At 38.3% G+C, this 23,605-nt stretch overlaps 1 protein-coding gene across 1 annotated transcript in view; it reads right to left on the reverse strand.

Annotated features, from left to right (window-relative positions):
• LOC127573488 (transmembrane channel-like protein 7) overlaps nt 1-21,992 on the reverse strand; it is a 50,793-nt gene extending 28,801 nt beyond the window's left edge. The window contains exons 1-6 of the mRNA XM_052021762.1: nt 18,776-21,992; nt 11,717-11,930; nt 7,948-8,090; nt 6,686-6,853; nt 4,240-4,322; nt 1,016-1,161 (exon numbers count right to left, since the gene is read on the reverse strand). Coding sequence (XP_051877722.1) covers nt 1,016-1,161; nt 4,240-4,322; nt 6,686-6,853; nt 7,948-8,090; nt 11,717-11,930; nt 18,776-18,812 — 791 coding nt within the window. The 5' untranslated portion in view covers nt 18,813-21,992. The remainder of the gene's footprint in view (nt 1-1,015; nt 1,162-4,239; nt 4,323-6,685; nt 6,854-7,947; nt 8,091-11,716; nt 11,931-18,775) is intronic.
• Between the last annotated feature and the right edge of the window lie 1,613 nt (nt 21,993-23,605).

Here is a 23,605-nt window from a genome sequence, read left to right on the forward strand (position 1 = left end):
TCATGTTCTTTTACTAATGTTAATTTCTTTCTACTCCTAATTTACTTCAGATCTGTTGTTCTCCACTATTTTTGGGAGGTTTACTTTCTCTTCTTCTGTGAATACATGCACTAAATATCTGTTTAACTTCTCTGCCTTTTCCTTATTCTCCAGTATAATTCTTTGGGGATCCTCAATAACTTTTTCTAATCTTTTCCTTCTGAAAAATTTATACAGTTTATTTTTATGTTTCTCACTAAATTAATCTTATTTTCATAGATTTACCTTATTTTATAATTCATGTTCAAAACAGACATTTCTGGCAGTAAATGCCAAAATATATAATTTATCTAAATTTTAGTTTTAACCATATGGGAACTACACAGGAATGTGATTAGATTGTAAATGTAATCTAGTTGTATACCTTAAAACAGAAATTCTATTGCAATTTTCCAAGGGATTAAACTGTTTTATCAGTTCTCCTCCCCTACATTAGGATGACCAAACTCAAATCAAGTGAGTGTTCTGTGGAATGCCTCCGTTCTACCGACCACAATAATCCCAAACTGCCAGTTGCCTGTCACTTGAATTGTCCATCCTATTCCCACTCTGACATGCCTATGGCTTCCTACTTTCTGCCGATGAAATTCAGTGCAAGCATGAGGAACAGAATTTCAATCTTTCAAACAGACATATCACAGCTTTCCTGATTTAACAGTGAGTTCAGCAATTTCAGAATATGATTCTACTACACCTATTCTGGATCAATCTTTTGTTCTCTGATTTGTCCCATTATCATTCTTTTTCATCAGTCAACATCCTTGCAATTGTCAATTAATCTCTCATGCATTTAACCCTATCATTCTTCTTCGCCTTGTTCTAATTAAGCCAATGCTGGTTCAAGGAATAGAACTACACGCAGTGCAGTCTTACAGACTTAACATTGAGTTCAACAACCCCACCGAGAATGACCTGAACTGAAGTGAATTCGGTTAACTAAATTGTAGTAAGTTGAAACAGGAACAGAAGCAATTACCTTTTCACTACCCAGAAAAGACTCAGTAGGATGTATGCAAATGTTGTAATGAAATATGCAAGTGGTATATTGTAGTGAAAATAGTCAGAACGCAACTCATCTGTTTGGTAAAATCCATAAAACAGATAGGTCTGCTCTAAGAATCCCTAAAGGTAAACAAAACAAAACTTGTTAGTATATGACAACTGATAATTCAACAGAGCTTTTACAACAAAATGTGTAACAGATTGTACCTTGTCTCTTTCAAGTGCGCCATACAGATTACAAAATATCATCTTTATGGGGGGGTGAAAAGGTGTGGCGAAGGTAAGTGGACTTTCAGATAAAAAGGGTATTTCATATAGGGTCTTTATTAACAATTAAGTTATATTGTTTTAAAATTACAGTTAAAAATTTTGTAATTTTGCTTAATAACCACATTGGCCAGAACATACAGTGAAATAAATGACTTGGTTTTTTGCAGTAACATGCTGACAAATGGTAGCAAGTTTGGGATTTCAATACATGAACTGAGAAATTCCAAATTTCCTGGTAGCCATTTGCCAGAGAATTTCTGATTGTGTTCTGCCATTGCATTACCTATTGTGAGACTTGGCAAAAGAACAATGTGCAATGGAGAATAATGGCTCTGAAGGACTATGTTTAAGTTAATTTACATTTCTGAAATATTTTCATTAATTATTTAAGTGCTATTTCTATAAAGTTTTCATACATTTTAAAACTTAACAATTGGATTAAATGTTAATATTTTTGGGATGTTTTTGAACATCCCAAAACTTTTAAAGTATTTTGAAAGCTCTGATAGTTTGGAAAGGCAGTATTTTCATCACCAGGGCTTGCCCTGCCACAGCACACCCTGTCTAACCATAAAACAGAATTTAAGCATAGAAGACTTTGCCATGGAAAAAAATACACTGCTGAGGTTGGAGCAACTTTTTTCTAGATCCACACTGGGCGTAGCATATTGGTTATAACAGAGAAAATTCAACAGCAACTTCTGGAATATGAGCAAGTACAATTAAGTACAGAAGATTAGAAGTTACTCTCCAGCAGGTGTGCTGTTTTATAACCATTTCCAGGGAAACTACAACATCAGTAAATTTACTTGATTTTTCATGTATTTACAAAATAATTCCACATAAAAAGCACCTGAAACATTAATTATCATTTCATTATGTGTGACAGTTTGTTAATTGAGCTTTGAATGCCATAAAAACTATGGTTCTGGCTTTAAAATCCTAATTTTGTGTGCGGGTTGTACTTGCTCAAGTAAGTATTTCAGATTTCCACACCTTTTAAAATAAATTAATCTTTTTTGTTTCAAAGGCTTGTTTACCATATTTAAACTTCCCTCTTAAAATCTCATGTACTTTAATACCTTCATTTCACTCTTGCAAAATTAATAAAGTTAAAAACTATATTTCTACTTTATTTGCTATCTGTGAGAATTTTTCCATGCAAATGGCTGCTCAGTCTGTTCGATATCACTGTTGCTAAGTGTCAAGATTTCTTTGAAGCGACACGCAACAATAACTGACAATAGGAACAGGTCAAATCCTTGGCAGGTCAATTGCAAGATCTCGGCAACGAGTTCCTTTGAAGTCAGATCATAATTTCTTGCAACAGTTTCCAAAAAAAAGTTGCAAAGATAAACATGCAGTTATTTCAGAATAATTATATTTAAATCATGAAAAGATAGAAGACAAAAAGGACATGTACCTGAATGCATGTAAACTAGAGCAATATTAAATTTTTTGTTCAGGGTAACTCCATGATATCCATGCAAAGATAAGTTGTTATTAAAATTGTAGTTATTTTGTTGTTCACTGTAATCACTGACTTGGATTTTGTGGTCAGTGGAGAATAAGTGACATTCACAATTTATTGCACTTACATTTACCCACAGACTTTTCCTGGCTGAGCTTTGGCTTGGTGATTTGCAGTGATTACAAATGAAATAGACGGTGCCCATTATTAAGGATCTGGGAACAAATCAATTAACAATGCATTCCCTTGAGAAATTCTGACCGAAATATCCCTGCCTAGAAACTCCAGTATATGCAACATACGTCCAGTTGCCAAGGAAATGTAGTGGTGACCCTGACCATCAGGGGCCCCCTCTCAGAAGATCAGGAAAATTAGTCTCATGGAGGGATGTTTTCAACATTCGGGGATTAAGGGTTGGACCTTGAGGGAGGGAGCAGGGAGTTTAGCAACATGGTTAGCCAAAGGATCAAAGTTAAATAAAACACTAACATTACAGGAGGCCCATTTCAGCTCTGCATAAAATACGGTATCCCATTAAGGTGCTCTAGGGAAACTTGAACCAAGTTCCTCTGAAATGTTACAAAAGGAATGTTGCTTAGGGAATGAAATAATTTCATGCATGACAGATGTAGAAAATACATCTCTCAAGCAAGGATGACTCTGCCAGGACATCCCTGTCAAATTTCCAGAGTGGTATGAGATAACCTGGAAATGGTTGTTGTCAGGTTTCATTTCAGGAAAACTTATTTTTCAGTGTCAAAACACAGAAAAATAGTGTTTTAGAACTGAATTTCTAAACCAGGGTTTAAAGCAGGGGAAATGCATGTTAGGACAGTTAAGATATAAAGAAGAAAGAACGAAAGAACGAAAAATGGGATTAACAGAGCTAGAAAAGAAACCATAGTTCAACATTTTTTCTGAATCTCCAACAACAACTTAAATCTGAAGAAATTAATTTCTTGCTTTTATTAGCAAATTTTCTTTGCCAAAGGGACTTATAGCAATAAATGAGACTTGGCCCAATGTTAAAAATTCTCTTGCATTTGAAAGGATAACGCAGTGTACTTTTCTGATAGGGTTAATGGGTATCTACTGGAGAAGAAGCACTATTGCCTTCCTTTCTATTGGTTTCAATGCCAATCCTCTCAGCAAGATACTGTTGTAGCAAAACTTTTGCAGATGGAGGGAAACTCAGACAGAAAATTCCTGCTTTCTGTAAATAATTGTCTAAATGTGGTTGCCAGAAGTAGCTATCTAATTTACTCCTATATAACTACGTGCACTGATAGCCTTACTTTAATTCTACATTAATCCAGGCTATTACTAAAGTTTCAAGCAAAATAATTTGCTGTAAATTTTACTTATGAAGGGAGCAGTGAGGAAGGAAATTAAGTAAGTTTTCATAGGAATTATATGAATGATATTGCTAAATTTCATCAATTGCCAAATGTACTTACTGTTCCTGAGAGAAGATTAATCATGTGGCTATAGAAGAAGATAAGCCCTGGGTTAGAGTCTCCATACTCGGTACATTCTTCAGCTATAAAATGGGAAAAAAATACAACTGAAGATTTTAAGCTGAAGAACAAAAATCACAGAAGACACTAGAGCACCAAAAAAAAAAGCATTTGATAAAGAAGATCCCCTTTAGAAATATTTTCCTATTTTCTCATCATAGATGAGGCTGTCAGTCAAAGTGAGAGCATATGCAAGTTTCATCCTCATGGAAGAGGGGTATATAAATTTAACAAACTCAACAAGTGAATGAACCCAAGAAATGTATTTTATTGTGCCACAATGTATATTTAACTTTTTTTTCAGGAAATCGGGAAACAGAAATGAGAACAATAAGAAGAATGCTTTGCAATTGAGATAGTCATTCAAATCCCAGATTTCATACATGGTAATTATTCTGTCATTTGCAGCTTCACAGAAATTAACACAATGATTGGAGAAAGTCTGTAAGGAAGATCTACAAAGAGCGTACTCTGAATCCTTTCAAAATTCTATCTCAACACAAGACATGAGAGAAAAAGAAGAAAAATGCATTAGGTACATTAGCCATAACATTGTTCCTTACTTCAGGGCTATGGGTGCTAATCTACTCTCAATTTTGAATGCAAATCACAATTGCAAATATTTAGTTTGCAACTCTGTAAATTGGAAGTGTGCACATTGTGCACATGTATCTGAAATAAGCAGAATGAGCAGTTGCCACATCAATCTACATTTAAGATTGTCAAATTGAGCCGTGACAACCCTGTTAATGCCACGTTTTAAGTTCAACTGGGAACAATTGATTTTTGCTGCAGAAGAACTACACACAAACAGGCAATCCTCAATGTAAGAATCCTCAGTGTCTTACAGATTTGTCAGGTTTCAGTAGAAGGTCAATAGGTTCAAGAAAATTCTATTGTGGCAGTTTTCCAGAAGGCACGACATGTTTCTGATATTACTGTTATATATAGGATATCTTTCTGTAGCAGTGATAAAGCTATGGTAACAGGCCCAATGGGTCTTCAGAAAAGAAGAGACAGACAGAAAGACAGAGGCAAAGCCATTTTGCCATGTTACAAAGAGGAGGGGTTGATGAGCTAAGATATCAACACTACAAGAAAATTCTGGAAACACAGATCCTACTTGCAACCTACTGGAAAACACAATATGGAAAATGAAGTCTCTTGTAAAAATTGTGCTTAATTTATGTTTAGTTTACATTTTTCTTGCGAATACTGCTTGCATGATGCTATGTACCTGTGATGACGGGAACCCTCTCATTAAGGTGAAGGAACTTCATCTCCTATTCCTTCCGTAAAAGCAGTCAAGCAAGATCCACGAGGGTGCTTTCCCATCTATCAATTTTGACCCCATCTACTACTTTTGCCATTCTGCTTCTACTTTTACCTTGTCAGCATGCTCGTCCTTGATAAACGTCAATATAAAGTGCTCATTAAGTATTGTAGTCTTACCTGTGACTCCAAGCATAAATCACCTTTGTTTCTAATAAATTCCACTTTGCTTCTTACCACCTGTTATGCATCATACACCCTCTTTGTGGGTTGAGGGTACTGATGCAGATGTTGGGAGTTTGGATTTACCAATATCTTTAGTGATCTTGATAATGCACACAAGACCATTAAACATTTTATGACAATATTCTGACATCCTGCCTGTTCATTTGGTGCCACTGACCTCAAATGCAACTACTTCTCACTCACATTCCATAATGAACCTGGATGCCTTCCCAGGCTCATCAGCATGGTTGATTTTTCTCTTCCTCATTGACAAAGGCATCCAGAGTTGGAATGGCTACTGTCTTCCCTGTTCAGCCATAACTTTCAGGAAGCTTCCAAAAGTTTTGGATTGACCTATAAGAAGCTTTGAGTACCTTCACTTTAAGCATATAGGCGGGTATTCAATCAGTGCTAATTAGCTTCAAATAGTGTATTCCACTTGCCCCTTATGGAATTGCAACCAATGTATAATAACCAATGCAACAAACATCCCAGAAGACTTCAGACAAAAACAGGTTTTTCTGCTGACTCTGTGCAAAGCAGCTACTGGCAACAAAAATAAATAAGACATGGTCTACAACAGAAGAGTACATAAAATGAAGTGGGTACGTATCCCAAGACCATCCATTTTCCTGATCCTACTTGAGTTTCCTTTACTATGGGATGCCAGCACTATATTAACTATACCTTAAGATTGAAATATATGCTAGATGATCGCTTGACTAACAACAATCTTTCATAACTCCATTCTAATATGTAAATGCAACACCCTGTAATAATCAATCACATTAGTTGAGTTTGATTGGAAGAATCATGTAAACACAATGATCAAATATTAATATCCCAAAAATAAAATCTGCATTCCTTAAGTTTAATGTTCATTAATTACCTATGCCAGAAGAGGAAACTTGGGTGCTTGTGATGTTAACAACTCCGTACACTGAAACAATCATTGGAAGGATAATAAAAGTAAACATTAACAGAAAAATCACAAAATTCAACAGAACCAGAAAACGGAGAAAGGAGAAATAAGACTGGATTCCAGTGCCAAATTTGCCTGAAAGACAAAAAGAAAAATTTAAAAAAACTGTAGAACCAGTTAGCAACATCTGGAATAAGAACAGATAACATCAAGCCTTTTCTGCTATTTGATTGTAACTATAGTCCATTTACCCAACTTGGTTCATATTGCTTAATCCCACAAACTAACAAAAGCCTATCAATTCCAGATTTTAAATTTTTATTTGAACTAGTACTTTAGTAGGAGCTTTCAAGCTCTCAGTACAATACAACCTCCATCTTACAAATAAACCCTTTGACCTGCAGGATTATTCTAGTGAATCTGCATGGCTAAGGCCTGCATATCTTTCATGGGATATAATGCCCTACAATAAGCATACGTCTCCTGATGCAATCTAACTGGAGCTTTATATAAGTGAAATATAACTTGCTTCTTCGGACAATTTCAATTTCCATTTTACCTTTCCATTGTCCTTTGAACCTGTGTACTTGCTTTTAGTGAGATATGAACACAGGTCTAACTTCTCTGCTCATGAACAGTTCATTGCTTCCCAAAGAGGATGATCTCACACAAGCAGGTGGGCAAATTCACAACTGTTAGTTTCACAAGTTAATGGCTTTCAGTAATATTTTTCCAACATGGTTTTGTTCAAATAATAAACAGCATCATTCTTTTTGCAATCACAGCTCTTTACGGCAGTCCTGATGGTGGCCAGAGAAAATGCAGCTCAAAACAATATGACCTAATTCTTTGGATTACATTTCAAAGAAGCATCCCATAGGGAATGACATCTTTCCATCTGTGCCTGATACAGAAATTGCATTACTGGCACAAGTGCATTCCTGACTTGAAGCCAAGTTCCGGCATGGCATGATTCAGCCCAATCCAAATAAACAACTAATTTGCATGTGTACTGCTAAAACACACCCAATGTTTTACCCCGTACTACCTCAATGCACTGTGTAATGAATTGATCTATACAAACAGTATGCCTCGGTACAAGTGACAATAATAAACCAATACATATAATACTACAAGATAACAACGTACACTGAAGCAAATCCACATTTTAATGACTTGAGGGATTCTGGCTTAATTGCTTAGGAGTATGGTAATTTCAATTTCCTCACCTTCTATATCATGGATATCTTTTTTCCAAAGATAAAGGCTAGACATATGCTCCTTAAATCCTTGAGCAAGCCGTCTCCATTTCATTTTTTTAAATATAATGCTCTGACTTGTGGGCGTGTATGTTTGATAATCTTGTCTATCTCTAATAAAACAGTTAATGCAAACAAAAACTAAAGTTAAAAGCAGAAATATGTTAATACATGCAACATTCTAATTGCCATGATTTCATAGTTTTGTTAATTTTCTCTCTATATAGCTGTCCCATTAACCAGATGACCTACACAAGTTATTTGTACAACAACTATGGTCTCATCCTGTCAGAGATTTTTGTTTTTACCTATTCTTCTCTTCCCATCTTCTCTGCAATTTAAAATTAACTTGTTTACTCTCTTTCCCAGTTCTGATGAAGGTCTTTGACTTGAAACATTAACTTTATTTCCTACTCTGTAGATGCTGCTTGAACTGCTTAGTTTTCCGAGCATTTTCTGTTTTAGCTTACTTCACACTTCTCAGTATTAAACTATATTTGTCCATTCTGTCAGCCTTGTGTCCTCTTGCAGCCTAATCCCATGCTCTTCATGGTTTATACTTTAAGATTCATGTTAGCCAAAAATTTGAGAATTTTATGCTGAAGATATTAAAAAAAAGCAATTCCAACATGCTAAGGAACATGCTTGCCTCATACCAGAAACTGACGCAAATAATCAAAACGTAACATAACTATGTGTTGTACCATGAAGGTCAATACAAAAGATAAAAGAAAATGTGACATCTTGTTCCAATTTCAAGAAAAATATATAACAGTAGTAGGCGAGGAGGTTGAAAAAGCATGGATGATCAAGAAAGAATTCAAATGAAGATTTGCAAAAGGCACAAAGACTTAAAAGGCTGAGGAACTGAAGTATGGATTAAATGGCAAAACAAAAATGCAGTGTTGACTACAAACAGGCAATGCGTGAGAAAGAGGGAAATCCAGCGTGATGGATTACTTCAATCTTGTGACAGGCAAGAAAATTCCTCTTCCCGGGCAGAACATTCAGAACGTTGAGGTCATGGCAAACAGTATATGAAAGAGAAGACTTTCATTTATATGGCACCTTGGAACCTTCGCAAGGCACTTGAGAGCCAACAAATTATTTTTGAAGTGTAGTCATCTGCTGTAATGTCTGAAATATAGTATCCAATTTGGACACAGTAAGCTCCCAGAAATGGCAATATGACAATGACCAGATAGCCTTAGTAATATTGATTGAGGTATTATATATTAGCTGGGCACTGGAATAATTCCATTTTATTTCAAAATACTGCCATGGAACCTCTTACGTCCACTTGAGAGATAAAATACACCTTAATCTATATTCCTCACATATTAGAGGAATGAGGGGTTATCTTATTGAAATATACGAGATCCTTTAGAGCATGACAGGGTTGACATTGAGATGTTTCCACTCATGGGAGAATCTCAAACATGGGACATAGTTAAAGATTAGGGGGCAGTCATTTAAAACTGAGGTGTGTAGGAACTCTTGACATAGGGTGATGAATCTCTGGAATTCTCCATCCAGAAAGTTGTGGAGGTTAGATTATTAGGGGTTTTTAAAGAAGTAGAGTTTTTTTTTGAAAGATCGGGGAATTGAGGGCTATGGGAAACTGGCACAAAAGAGATAGGACCATGGCAGATCAGCCATGATCATACTGAATGATGGGGCAGGCTTCAGGAGCCGAATGGCCTACTCCTGCTCCTATTTTTTTTAATGGTCTTATGTTCTCATCTAAAAGACAACATCTTTACCAATATGGTACTGGAGTGTCAGTTTTCATTTTTCTGCACAAGTCTCTAGAGCGAGACTTGAACCTAAAGCCTTCTGACTCAGATGAGAATACCACCAACTGTTTACACTTATGGTGGTATACTTACCAAGAATGCATATTATGGACACACATCACACTGTCCAAGAAGAACAAGCAGCAGCAGATGGCAGAAGTCCAGTAAGGAAGGAGAAGCACAAGACTGGCAGGAGATAAGGAAGCACAGGTTCATAAAAGAAAAATACAGAAATGTAAGAGAGCACAGAAACAAGTAGTGCTTGGGGCAAAACACCTAATTCATAGAATCATAGAACAATACAGCACAATACAGGCCCTTCAGCCCACAATGTTGTGCCGACCTTTAAACCTCGCCTAAGACTATCTAACCCCTTCCTCCCATATATCCCTCTATTTTAAATTCCTCCATATGCTTATCTAGCAATGTCTTGAATTTGACCAATGTACCTGCCTCCACCACCACCCCAGGCAGCGCATTCCATGCCGCAACCACTCTCTAGGTAAAAAACCTTCCTCTGATATCTCCCTTGAACTTCCCACCCATTACTTTAAAGCCATGCCCTCTTGTATTGAGCATTGGTGCCCTGGGAAAGAGGCGCTGGTTGTCTACTCTAGCTATTCCTCTTAATATTTTGAACACCTCTATCATGTCTCCTCTCATCCTCCTTCTCTCCAAAGAGTAAAGCCCTAGCTCCTTTAGTCTCTCCTCATAATGCATACTCTCTAAACCAGGCAGCATCCTGGTAAATCTCCTCTGCACCCTTTCCAACGCTTCCACATCCTTCCTATAATGAGGCGACCAGAACTGGACAAAGTACTCTAAGTGTGGTCTAACCAGAGTTTTGTAGAGCTGCATCATTACCTTGCGGCTCTTAAACTTGATCCCCTGACTTATGAATGCTAACATCCCATAAGCTTTCTTAATTACCCTTGCTAGAGGTTAACAAATTATTATGGTTTAGCCTGCAATTTTGAATATTGTAATATGGAAGTCACTACATTTGATTGAATAAAATTCCATGGAAAGGCCAGCAATTGTTATAAGTATAAAACACATAAATAGAATGAGAACCAATTAAAAATAAAGTTTGGTCATTAACAAACTGGGATTACTTAGATTCCTTTCTTTTTCTTGTAGTGATTTTTACCAACTAAAATAACTACCCTATCAATTAAATTTACTGTGCAAAAGCAGAATTCCAGTAGACAGCCAGAGTTAATTGATTAAATTCACATTTAGGTAATTAAAACAGTTGATATATAATATTTACATACATATATATATATATATATATATAATATATATATATAATATATATATATATAAAAAGCATAACCTTTGTTATTCTTAATCATCAAGAATCTCTTCCCAGTGCAGATAATTTCCTCTGAGGTCTCAGAGTGATCACATATATTAATTTCTACATTTTATTCATGACTTCATCTTTTTCCCATATTACACTTCTGACGTACTTACAGATATTTGTTCTTTTATGCCACAATTGGTACTCTGGTGCCTTCCTATTAATATAACAATTCCTGTTTTCAATCTTTAATCCTGGATATCTACTACATCAGTGTCATTTTACAAATGTCTGTTCCAGTGGCTATAATAGACCATTGACGTTATTCAAAATAGAAGTGGGAGTTTTCCTTTTATCTTGGCTGAAGCTTAAATCAACATCATCCAAAACAAATTTAGGATTGTTTATCAAAGCTGCCCTTGTGGAAAACTATTTATTTATTTCTTCTGAATACCACCTATTTCAAAACTGCTGCAAGAGATCTGGGAACATATAAAAAAATTAAAGAATAAACTGCACATCATCAGTTTCAGACTATTATGATCAACTGCACTATGCATGTCCACTAATTCATTTGCACTACATTAATATTCATAAATAATGATCTTCCATCCTACAGTACAGTCTATTGACCAACCTGATTTTCTTCTTCTCTTGAATACTAATGGGAAATTCTCGCAATGGTCTGCTGGTTTGTTCAACTTCATCTCTCAATGAATCTCTTCTCTTCAGTGAAGACCTGAAGTAACTACTTCTCCGTCTGGTTGTGGCTGAAACACTGTGAGACCCTCTAACCAAAGTCTGATAGCTAGGCAATTCATGCAAGAGGGGGTTGATTGGAAGAATAAAACCTACAAACCAAGGTTTAAAAGAATTCAGTGAGATGAAACATAAATGAACAAGAAAGACAATTTGATCTATTTCTTCATCACATTGAATAAAATTGTCACGTATTTAACCAAATGTAACTAAACAGATTTCCAAACTAAAGCTGGTTTCATGCATTTTAAAATCTACATGCAATAATCAGCAAAAGGAAAACATGTTTATCTCACAGATTCAAATTTAAACAAATACAAGAACATCTTAAGAATACTTTTCAAAAATAATCATTCTTGCTTTCATTCAGAGACACGTTCTACCAGCACCAATAGGGATCAGATAGTTGACACATTTGTTAACCTAAACAGTGAATATCAACAAGACTGCTGATCACTCAGGAATAGTGGGGTGGGGTTGAGGAATACGTATATCCTATCTTAATCAGAGAACTGTAATTTTTTTTACCATTGGTCACTGGATTGGAATCATAATATGTCTTTTGTTAGCTTAATGACTCAGAGAATAATTTTTATGTTCTAACCAAACAGACAAAGAGCTTTAGGGAAATAATGTTAGTGCTTAGAACCTTAATAATCGAAGAGAGTACTGCCAATTGAAACCAGGGATAACAAAGATGTCCGATTTATGTATCATTTTCTGTAATATTAATTACTTACAAACTCTCCAATCTACATCAAAAAATAGATCGTTTGCTTCTAGTAATCTGATTTGTTACTGGTCATGACAAAGCTACTTATCTCTAAGCAGAAACTAGTAGCACTGCCATATGTGTCACAAGACATCCAAACTTCCACCACTACATTAGACAATTACTGAAAGAGAGATAATGATAATACGGTACATATTTTTGTCAATAAAGAACAGAAGGGGCAATTAATTGATTTATTCAGTAAGACTGAAAAAGGGAAATGACAAAGATTTGTGAAACACATTCTTATAACATTAATCTAAAGGCAAAAAACTGCAGATGCTGGAAATCTGAAATATAAATACCAGAAATGCTTAGCAAGTCATGCAACATCCATAGACGTGAGCAGCACAGTAGTGCAGCAGTTACTGCTGCTGCCTCTCAGCTCCAGCATTGCAAATTCGATCCTGACATGTGGGTCTGTCTGTGTCAAGTTTGCATGTGACCGTGCTGGTTTTCCCCCAGTCCTCATGTTGGTAGTAGTTTAATTGGCTCCTGTAAATTATCTCTATTGTCAGTTGGGAAATCAGTGAGGGGGCAGGGGGAGATCTTGATCGGCATGTGAGATAGAATAGGTTTCAAGGGAATAAATGGGGAAATGCATTTGGCAGTATTGCTCTGAGAACCCATATAGAATCTTTAGACCAAATGGTCTCCTACTCTGTTGCAAGAAAACACAAAACATTTATTAAAAAAACCCAGACCAATGACTCTGCACCAGAAGTTCTCCAAAACATAAAAAAAACAGTTGCAATGATTATCCCCGCCAATGGATGCAAGGTCCCGAAATTCTACCTGGCATAAGAACATATGCCATTTGACCCAGCTCCACCAGTCATTATTATGGTTGATCTTCTATCTGAGTGCCATTTTCCAGCACTATCCCCTTATCCTTGATTGGCTTAATGTCCAGAAGTCAATCCTCTGTTTTGAATGAACACAATGACTGAATCTCCACAACTCTCCAGGGTAGAGAATTCCAAAACTTCATCACCCTCTGAGTGAGAAGTTACTCCTCACCTCAGTCCTAAATGGCCTACCCATTATTCTTAAATTGTATTCCTTGGTCCTCCATCTTCAGTCAGTGGAAACATCTTTCCTGCCTCCAGCCTTTCAAGCCTTTAAGGAATTTTGTTAGTTTCAATAACATCTCCTCTCATTCTTCTAAAGTCTAGAGAATACAGTCCTAATCCATTCAGTCTCTCCACATATGGCAGTCCTTCTAAGGCAGGTAATCCTTAGGTAAGGAAATCAAAACGGTACACAATTCCCTAGGTGCAGTCTCATCAGGGCCCAGTACAATTTCAATAAGACTTCCTTACTCCTGTATTCAAATCCTCTCATAATAAAGGAAAACATACAACTTACCTGCCTAAGGAGCTGCTGCACCTGCATGTTGGCATTCAGTGACTTGTGCATAAGCACACTTAGGTCCCTTTAACACCACCCAATTTATCTCCATTTATCACATACTCTGTTTTTTGTTATGTGCACCATAGTGAATGATTTCATACTTTTCCACATTATATTCTATGATATCAGCCACTCATTCAACTTATCTATATCTTCTTGAAGCAGCAGCTCTACTTCATTAGGAGTTTGAGGAGATTTGGTATGTCACCAAAGACTCTTGCAAATTTCTATAGATGTATGGTGGAGAGCATCCTGACTGGTTGCATCACAGCTTGGTATAGAGGCTCCAATGTGCAGGATGGAAAGAGGCTGCAGAGGGTTGTAGACTCAGCTAGCTCAATCATGGGCACAACCCTCCCTGCCATCGAGGACATCTTCAAGAGGCAGTGCCTTAAGAAGGTGGCATCCATCATTAAGGACCCTCACCACCTGGGACATGCCCTCTTCACGTTACTACCATTGGGGAGGAAGTACAGAAGCCTGAAGACCCACACTAAATGTTTCAGGAACAGTTTCTTCCCCTCTGCCATCAGATTTCTGAACAGTCCATGAACCCATGAACACTACTTTGTTATTCCTCTTTTCCACTATTTATTTATTTTTGTAACTTACAGTAATTTTTATGTCTTTATGTCTTGCACTGTACTGCTGCTGCAAAAAACAAATTTCACAATATATGTCAATGCTAATAAACCTTCTTCATCTCTCACAATGCCATCTAGTTTAGTATTGTCACCAAATTTGGAGATATGACGTTTGGACCCCTCAGCGACCACAGTTGGGACTCAAGCACCAACCCCTAAAATATCTCAACCTGAGAACGATCCCTTTATTCCCACTCTTTGCTTTCTGTCTGGTACCCAATTCTCAATCCATGTCAGTCTATTATCCCAATTCCATCTGCTCCAATCTTGTTAACCAACCTCCTGTGTGGCACCTCCAAAAATCCAAATACATTACATCCACTGGTTTCCCTTTATCTATTCTACTGGTCACATCCTCAAAAAAAACTCCAGCAGATTAGTCAAACATGGTTTTTCTTTCATGTATCCACACTGAACTTGCCCAATCCTATAATATTTTTCCCAATGTTTTCTGCTATCACATCTTTCATTATAGATTCAAGTACTTTCCCTATCACTGATGTTTAGCTCACAGTTCAGTAGTTCCCTATTTTCCCTCTCCCTCCTTAAATCATGGAACACATTTACTATCCTCCAATCTACCAGACCAACTCCAGAATCTATAGAACTTTGTAAGATGATAACCAGAGGACCCACTATCTCTAAAGTCATCTCTTTCAAAACTCTGTGGTGTAGGTCATTGGATTCTTAGATTTATTGGCCTTTAAGCTCCCAATATCTCCAATACTATTTTTTAAACAATACAGGTGACCCCACGTTATGGGGACGGGGGTTGGGTTCCTAGAAAATGGTCCGTATCATGATTTTCCCAAGTACTAAGCTGGACGTGTTAAGAAATGCGTTAAAAAAAGTTTATTTATTTACTTTTTTTCACATAAATTCTGTGATAGTGAATTTTATTGTTTTTGAAATTTTAAGATAGTGATTTATGAATTCTGTAAGGGCAAATTTCCATTACCCAAACAGCCTTAACACAGGGGTCATCTGTACTTCTTTTCTTCAGTTCCTCATTCTCTCAAGACCCTTTATTCTCTAATATACCTGGTAGGCCTTATGTGCCTTCTTCCGTAAAAACAGACAAAATAATAGTTTAATTCTCCTGTCATTTTCTTATTCCTGATTATAAATTCTTTTGCTTGTCGGAAAGAGGCCCACACTTGTCCTCATTAGGCTTTTCCTTTTCACATACCTACAAAAGCTATTCCAGTTTGTTTTATTTTAAGTTTTTCTTTTGTCTATTCTCATTTTCTATATTGCCTTTTTAAAAAAAAAATCAACTTCTTGGTTCTCCTTTGCCGAGTTCTAAAATGCTCCCAGTCCTCAAGCCTACTGCTATTTTTGGCAATCTTAGAAGCCTCTTCCTTTGATTTGATTTTTCTTGTCAGCCATGGATGAATAACTTTTCCTTTAAGGTACAAAAGTTATTTTTGTAAATTATTTTTGCAAATTATATAGTTTTTAAAATGCCAACCATTACCTGCTCACTGTCATACCTTCCAATATATTCCCCAATCGACCACAGCCAACTCTCCTCCCATACCTCTATTGTTTAGTCTCAAGGCGCTAGTTTTGTATTGAACAATAATACTTTCAAACGCAATGTAAAATCTATCAAGTCATAGTCACTCTTTCCCAGAGGCACCTTGACAACTGGATTATCAATTAACCCTACCTCATTGCACAATACGAATAGTAAAATAGCCTCTTTCCTAGTTGGTTCCTCAACATATTGATGTAGAAAAGCTTCTTGCATGCATTCCATAAATTTGTCTTCCATGTTATTACAGCAAATTTGACATGTATCCAGTCTATATGTAGGTTAAAGTCTCCCATGATTACTACTTTACCCCTGTTACACACGCTTCTAATTTCTCAATTTATGTCAGATCCAAAATTACAATTTGGTGGCTTTTCGATAATTTTGCTTTTGCCATTTCTTAGCTCAACCCAAATTAATTTTACCTCTACACCATACTCTGTAAGCCAGGATTATTTCTCACTACTGATTGATCTCATCCCTTATTGATAGTGCTTTCTTTCTTACCTGTACTTCCTAAATGTTGAATACCCTAGAATAGTTAGTCCCCAACTACAGTCACCCTGCAGCTACATTTCTGTAATGGCAATTAGATCATACCCGTTTTCTTCCATTTTTGTCACAAATGTATTTATCTTGTTGCAAGTGCTGTGAGCATGAGATACAGTGTCCTTAATTTTGTCATTTTAACATTTTACTATAATTGGATCCTTGAGCCTACATGCCCCATCAAGTCAAATATAGGTAAGAAAACCTTCTGCAAATTACTACCTACTACCGATGAATCAATACTCTGTGTAGAACACCACTTAAAAGAAGCACTGAGGGTAGGAAGGACACAAAAAGCACGCTAAGCAGGGAGACTTCAATGGGAACATAGAATGGTATAGCGCAGGACGAGGCCCTTCAACCCACCATATCTACACTGACCATGATGACAATCTAAACCAATCCCATCTGCCTGCACATGGTCCATACCTCTCTATTCTTTGCCTGTCTGTGTGCCTATTAAAATGCCTCTTAAAAGGTCGCTATCATATCTGCTTCTACCACCTCATCTATGGGGGTCTTATGGAACTAAGACTAACATGCTTGAAGTGTCTCAGCGGACACAGCAGCAAGGCTGAGCCTGATGCAGGTAGAAAGGGAACCAGCGTGAGGGGAAAACCTTCTGGATGTTCCACACCTATCTGTCTAATGCATCTGTTAGTAGTATGGACTACCACAAATTCCTTTGGAAACAAAATCCTACCTTCACATTATGTCCTCCATCACAGTGTAAAAGGGATTACAGCATAACAGCTCTAGCAACTCAAATCAGTCATCCATGAGGTACTTTTAGGTTTCACAATTTTCTTGGTTTCAGAAATACATGGTAGCTTTCATTGTTCAGCAGGATCCCAAATCCCCTGTAGTGTGTACTGCCTCATGTTGACTTTTTCATCTCTGCAGATTCCAGCATTAAAACCCACTGGTAGCATACTATATGTGAAATGAATGGAGATCACCAGCTAGCCATTAACATTAACTTCAATTTAATCATATGTAGGATGTAGCAGGAATGAATACTTAAGCTGGTGGATGACATATCAATCAACTGGCTATGCATTGCATTCTGGAGCACCTGGAGCTGCACAGGCAAGTGGAGAATATTCCATCACACTCCTGACTCATGCCTTGTGGATGGTGTAAATCCTGGGAGAGTCAAGAGGTGAGTCACTCAATGCAGGATGAAGGGCCTGTCATCTGATCTAAAGTCACAGAAAATGAAAATCAAAACTGCAAATAATCAAAATCAAATTCTAAAAACAAAGCAGAAGATGCTGTAAACAGGTCAGGCAGCATTCATGGGAAGAGAAACAGAGTTAAGATTTCAGGTCCGGGCACTTCGTCAGAAGCCACGGTGGAGTTTCTAGAGTAAATCTGGAGTTTCTAATGTGACGTAGTCACAATATTTACGGGATTGATCCTGTTTAGCTCTGGCCACAAAGATATTGATGAGGAGGGATTTGATGCAGGTAATACAAATGAATTTCAAGTGAAAGTGATGAGACAATCTAATCGCTGCCTTCTACCTAATCATCGTTGGAGTTGGAAATCCCACTTGAGTGGTGCAGATGTGATTTATTCTCACTTATTTGCTCAAGTCCCACATACAACCATGTCGCCAAAGGTCATCTTTAATAGAGCGAAATTATTACGATTTACAAGTTAGAACTTCAGTGCCCTAACACCCCAATGCGTGCTCCATTTCAGTTCAGAAAAACACTGAACCGCACTTTAACTTTGTTGGCCAGCCTCATCCGAATTTGTGAAACAGCCAACGGAACAAATTAACTTTGTTTGCTAATAACGAAGGCGGGGTTTCCGGTGATTGAAGGGCTGGGACTGAATCTCTCTGGTCATGAACCCAACGGTGGGGCTTCCGCAGGCCCGGGCCTCATCGTCAGGCCCCAACCTCTCGCTCCGGTAATCGAGAAACTTCGGCGAGCTCGCCGTGCCTCGCCCGGCTGCTTCCGGTGCTGTGACCGCCAGGGGACCCAAAACTGGCCGCCTCGCACTCTCACTCACCGGACTTGCTGGGCTTCGGCGAACTGTCCTCCTGCATGATGCTTCCTTCTGCCGCCGCTGCCTACTCGGCGAGCTCCCTTTCCCCCCCCCTCAGGTGTAGCCGCCGCTTCCTGTGTGTCTGTCACCCGATGACGCCGCTGGACGGCATCAGTGCAGCAAGAGGACGCCGCTCACTCCTTGGGGCTTCCTCTCCTCAGGCCGTCCCTCGGGATCCGAGGGTGATTTGCTTTCACTCTTGATTTACTTTCACTCTTGATTTGTGGTTTCTGAGGTGGCTGGTGTGGAAACCACAGACTCTTCCACAGATCAGACAGAAGGTGACTGACCCGAGAGTGGGTGGTTTTTGAGGTGTTGTGCCCCACCTGCTGCTGACTCAGGGCTTCTGTGTGCTCCCATGCACGGAGTTGCGGTTCTCCATATCGCCCCACGTGCTCCTTCTCCACACTGGTCATGAACCAGAAATTACCAAGTGTTAACATGGATGTATTTCTTCCAGGAGGTTTTAATCTTTTGCACTGCCTGATATATTTTTAACTGTGATAGGGCTTGTTTGTTTCAGAAATTTGGTGTTGGACATGCAAACAACATAACCTAGCCAACTCAATGCACCTAGGGTGTCACTGCTAGATATGTGGGCTTGGGAGGGCATTCTGGGATTGGTTTCCTTATCCTTTCACTGAGTGTGAAGGATTTTGCAGAGGTAGCTTGGGTTGCATCTTTCCAGAGCCATGAGGTACTTTCTCTAACTAGTTCAGGTCTCAGAATCATATGGGAGGGCAGGGATCATTCCTACGCTGTTGACCGTGTGTTTTGTGTCAGATCCATGATCTTGATCCCCAGGTACCCTTTCCCTCAATTGACCAAAAACTCTGCTGGCATGTTGAAGACAAAGGTGAATTTCATCATGAATATCTGCATTCACTGAGAACTGGCTCCCAAGATATGATCCACAACATGAATCTTTATTGTCAGAAAAGTGCATTGCAGTAGAAGCTTGTTGGTAGAGAACCTTTGAATAGGGGATGCAGAATGCAAGGCTCTCTTATGCTTCATTGAACAAGTCGATGAGGGCTTAGAGTTAGGCCCCTAAGCATGCATAAACGCAAGGGCTGTCTGTGTACTGAGATTAAGGTGACCATGTTATCGTGTGCAGTCACCATTATTTTGACAGTTTTCTGTCAGTTTTGAAGGTTACTCCACCTCAGGAAGTCTGTTAGAACTGAAGTACAGCATGCAACAAGAAAAATTGAGAAAACTGTTGGGGTAATGACGTCTTGTTTGATGCCGATGTTCACCAACATTGTATCGTGGCCTGCATGCTGTCATGGAGCAGACATAAAATGGAGACAAACTTCTGTGGGCAGCCAAATTTGAGAAATGTGCTCCACTCTTTTGATTGATGAAGTCAAAGGCTTTCATGAGATTGAAAAAGGCCAACTAAAGTAGTTGCTGCTGCTCCTTGCAATTTTTTTTAGAATTGTGTGATAGAGACCATGTCCAGTGTCCATCTAGATAAATGGATTTGCTTTACAATAAGCGTATCTATATGATTAGTCATTTGGGCTCTTCTGCATCTTGGATAACATGTTGCACCAAAACTTATATCGCAGTACTTAACAGATTTTGCATGATGGTTTACCATGATGGATTATTTGCCATATCTAAAGGCTTTGACTGAATCATATCCAGTATGAAAGGAAGATGGCTATAGTACTTGGAGCCCAATCCTCTCAAACCCAGTGCAATGATGCAGAGGAGTTCCTCAGGAGAGTTTCCTGGACTCAAAGATTTCCAGTGGCTTCATCAGTGACCTTCGCCTCCGTATTCTAATCCTGCCCATGTACTACTGCTTCATTATTGACTTTCCCCTCACAATTGGATCAGGAGTACGGATGTTGCTGAATAATGGACAGCATTCAATTCTGATTGTAATTCGTCAGAGAGTGAAGCAAACAGGTAAATTTCATCATGGATATCTGTGTTTACTAAGAGGTGTCTCCCAAGACCTGGTCCAATCTTTATTGTCAGCACGCAGCAAGATCTGAACGGTGTTCAGGCATGGGGTTATAATTGGCATGTAAAAGTTTGAGCCACAAGCTCCATCCCAACAACCATGTCCCACCTCCTCATGCTGTTCATTGATATTAGCATCACCAATCTCCTCCATGACAAATGCCTCAGAACCATCAAAGCTACAACTATCAGAGTAGAACAGAAGCTGGATAATTCTGCAAGCAGTGGCTCAACTTCTGATTCTCCATACTTCCATCATCAGTAGGTCATATTAAAATAGTGGTGTTAATCTGGATGACTGCAGCAGCAACAAAGTTTATGAAGCTCAGTCCCATTCATGACTGAACAGTTTGCTATTCAGTCAAACCATCTTCCACAGTTAACATCCATTTCTTCCACTTCTTACACACCATGATTGTATTATATACTTTCCACAGGATGCACACAAGCACTGTGTCAAAATTTCTCTGACAGCACCTCCCAACTCATCTATTCCAATACCGAGAAGGACCTCTACCACCTTTAAAGCACACGCCATTTTGTGATTTGTACATTATTTACTTGTTGTCACTGAATCACAGCCCTGAAACTCCTTATCTAACAATAGACTGCAACAGTTCAAGAAGCTTCACTTCCCAAGGATAAGCTTTCTTTATTAGTGATGCACATAATCTTAAAAACATATCCTCTCTACAGTGCCATTGGAGATGCATTAACTTGTGTAGAATATATTTTTAATCGGTAAGTTTGCGTGTTCTTTTCTGTCACACGTAAATATTCATGATGGGAAGCTCCAGGACCACATTGTGGTGTTGTATCTTGATAAAGTGAGGACAGAGGAAAGGGACAAAATCTAAAACTGAGATGGAAGGCAGAAAGTTACTTAAAGAAAATTGTAATGAATTTTGGAAATGTTCAACTTTGAATTATCAGCCACAAATCCTCGCAATGAAAGAAGGAATGTGAACCAATGAAAGCACTGAAATAGCTGGAAAATAAGGCATCAAGTTTTATTGAAGGTAATTTCTGCTTTGAACTATTATGAAATTTACTTCAGGAAATGAGCATTGTTCAACAGTGAGACAGTATCTGTCTTCTGGGTTTAAACATACAGCCTCCAAATGATGTTAAATAGCTTTTTTATAAACTATTAAGTAAAAGTTTCATATCATAAAAGTGGAACAAAAGTGAAATGTTGCCATGTAATTTTTGTGTCAATTGGGAATTTTAAAAATGTTTATAAATGGAACTAATTATGCAGATCAAAAATATTGCTTATAAATATATTTGAGTGTAGTGATGTATGCAAAAGTACATTTCACCCAGCCACACAATTTCTAAGTAACAATCTAGCAAATAAAGATATCAAATGTATAGTCTAATTTTGTACATATTTCCTTTACTTGTTACTTTAAATTGAAATGTCCATTGGTTTACAGGTCTGTTGCAGTGCCTATACCAGGTTATACCTAGGTATTCTCATAGAAGGCCTGATCTCCATTACTGGCTTAGCGTAAGCCAGTGGTGCCAGCTTCTGCTTTGCCACCTCTCTGGACAAGAACTAACTGGCTGTCGAAGCAGCTGATTGCTCTCTTTCACTTTGAGTCCACACAAATGTCCTTGATGACTTACAAGGAGTTTTTGCCCTATATGAGCTGGATTCAGACTGCTCACCCCAGCCAACTGAAAGAGAAATCTGGGTAGCTGACTGTTCAGTCATGGGGCATTGGTGAGTGTGCTGCCTGAAAGGCTGTGGAAGTTTATGAGGAGACAGGGTTGACAACGGGGTCTTGATCTGCAAGAACTCACACCACATCATCCTGATCCAGAACTTACTCAGCTGACTGATTTTGAAACACGGGCATCTTGTCCCTACTATCTTGACTGTTCTTCTCAGATTAAGCATTCTGTGCACTCTGAGCAGGACTCTGCTCATGATGGAGAGGTGGGTGGGGGATGCATGTCATTTCCAGCAGGAGACAAGATCATGTCCCATATCTATACTCAACTAAAAGGGCCATCTGCTCATGTGTGGCATCTCTCACCTCATCCAGTAGAATTGCGAGCAGATCATGGGTTACATCTGTGTGTCCATTGTGTGTTGCAATTTGCTCATGAGTGGTATCTCACTGCTCATCCAGCTGCTCCCTGGAGGCATAACGTTGTAGCTCAGGAGCTTCATGTCAGATACCAATCGCTAGTTGGTGCAGAAAACTGTTGCAAGGCAACAATGGTGCCTTCCTGACAGCTGTCATCCAGACCAATGTGTTTGGCTGGATTGTTGCTGAGCCCTTGCAAAGAAATGTGCATTAAACCTCCAATTTCCTTGCTTTGCACGACCTCCTATGAGAGAATTGAGATGGATTCCTCTATGCTCCTTATCTCCTGGTCAAGCCTGACAATGCACCAACCATTAATAATGAAAAAAACAAGCAGATGGCAGATGAATTAAACAGGTGTTTTGCATCAGTCCTCACTGGAGAATATAAATAATATCCCAGGAGTAGAAGTAAATTGGGAATTAGAACAGAGGGTGGAATTCAGTGAAATTACAAATCATCAGAGATGTGACCCTGAGCAATTTGTTGGAACTACAAGTTATCCTTGGGTCTCAAAGGAAATGGCTGGTGTGATGGTTAATACATTGATTTTAATTCCCTAGATTTGTGATAGGTTCTACTAGATTGGAAAATTGCATATGTATTATATTATTATATAAGATTTATTAGTCACATGTACATCAAAGCACACAGTGAAATGCATCTTTTGCATAGAGTGTTTTGGGGGCAGCCCGCAAGTGTCGCCACGCTTCCAGCA

This window comes from Pristis pectinata, chromosome 8 (genome assembly GCF_009764475.1).
Source record: "Pristis pectinata isolate sPriPec2 chromosome 8, sPriPec2.1.pri, whole genome shotgun sequence".
Taxonomy (NCBI): domain Eukaryota; kingdom Metazoa; phylum Chordata; class Chondrichthyes; order Rhinopristiformes; family Pristidae; genus Pristis; species Pristis pectinata.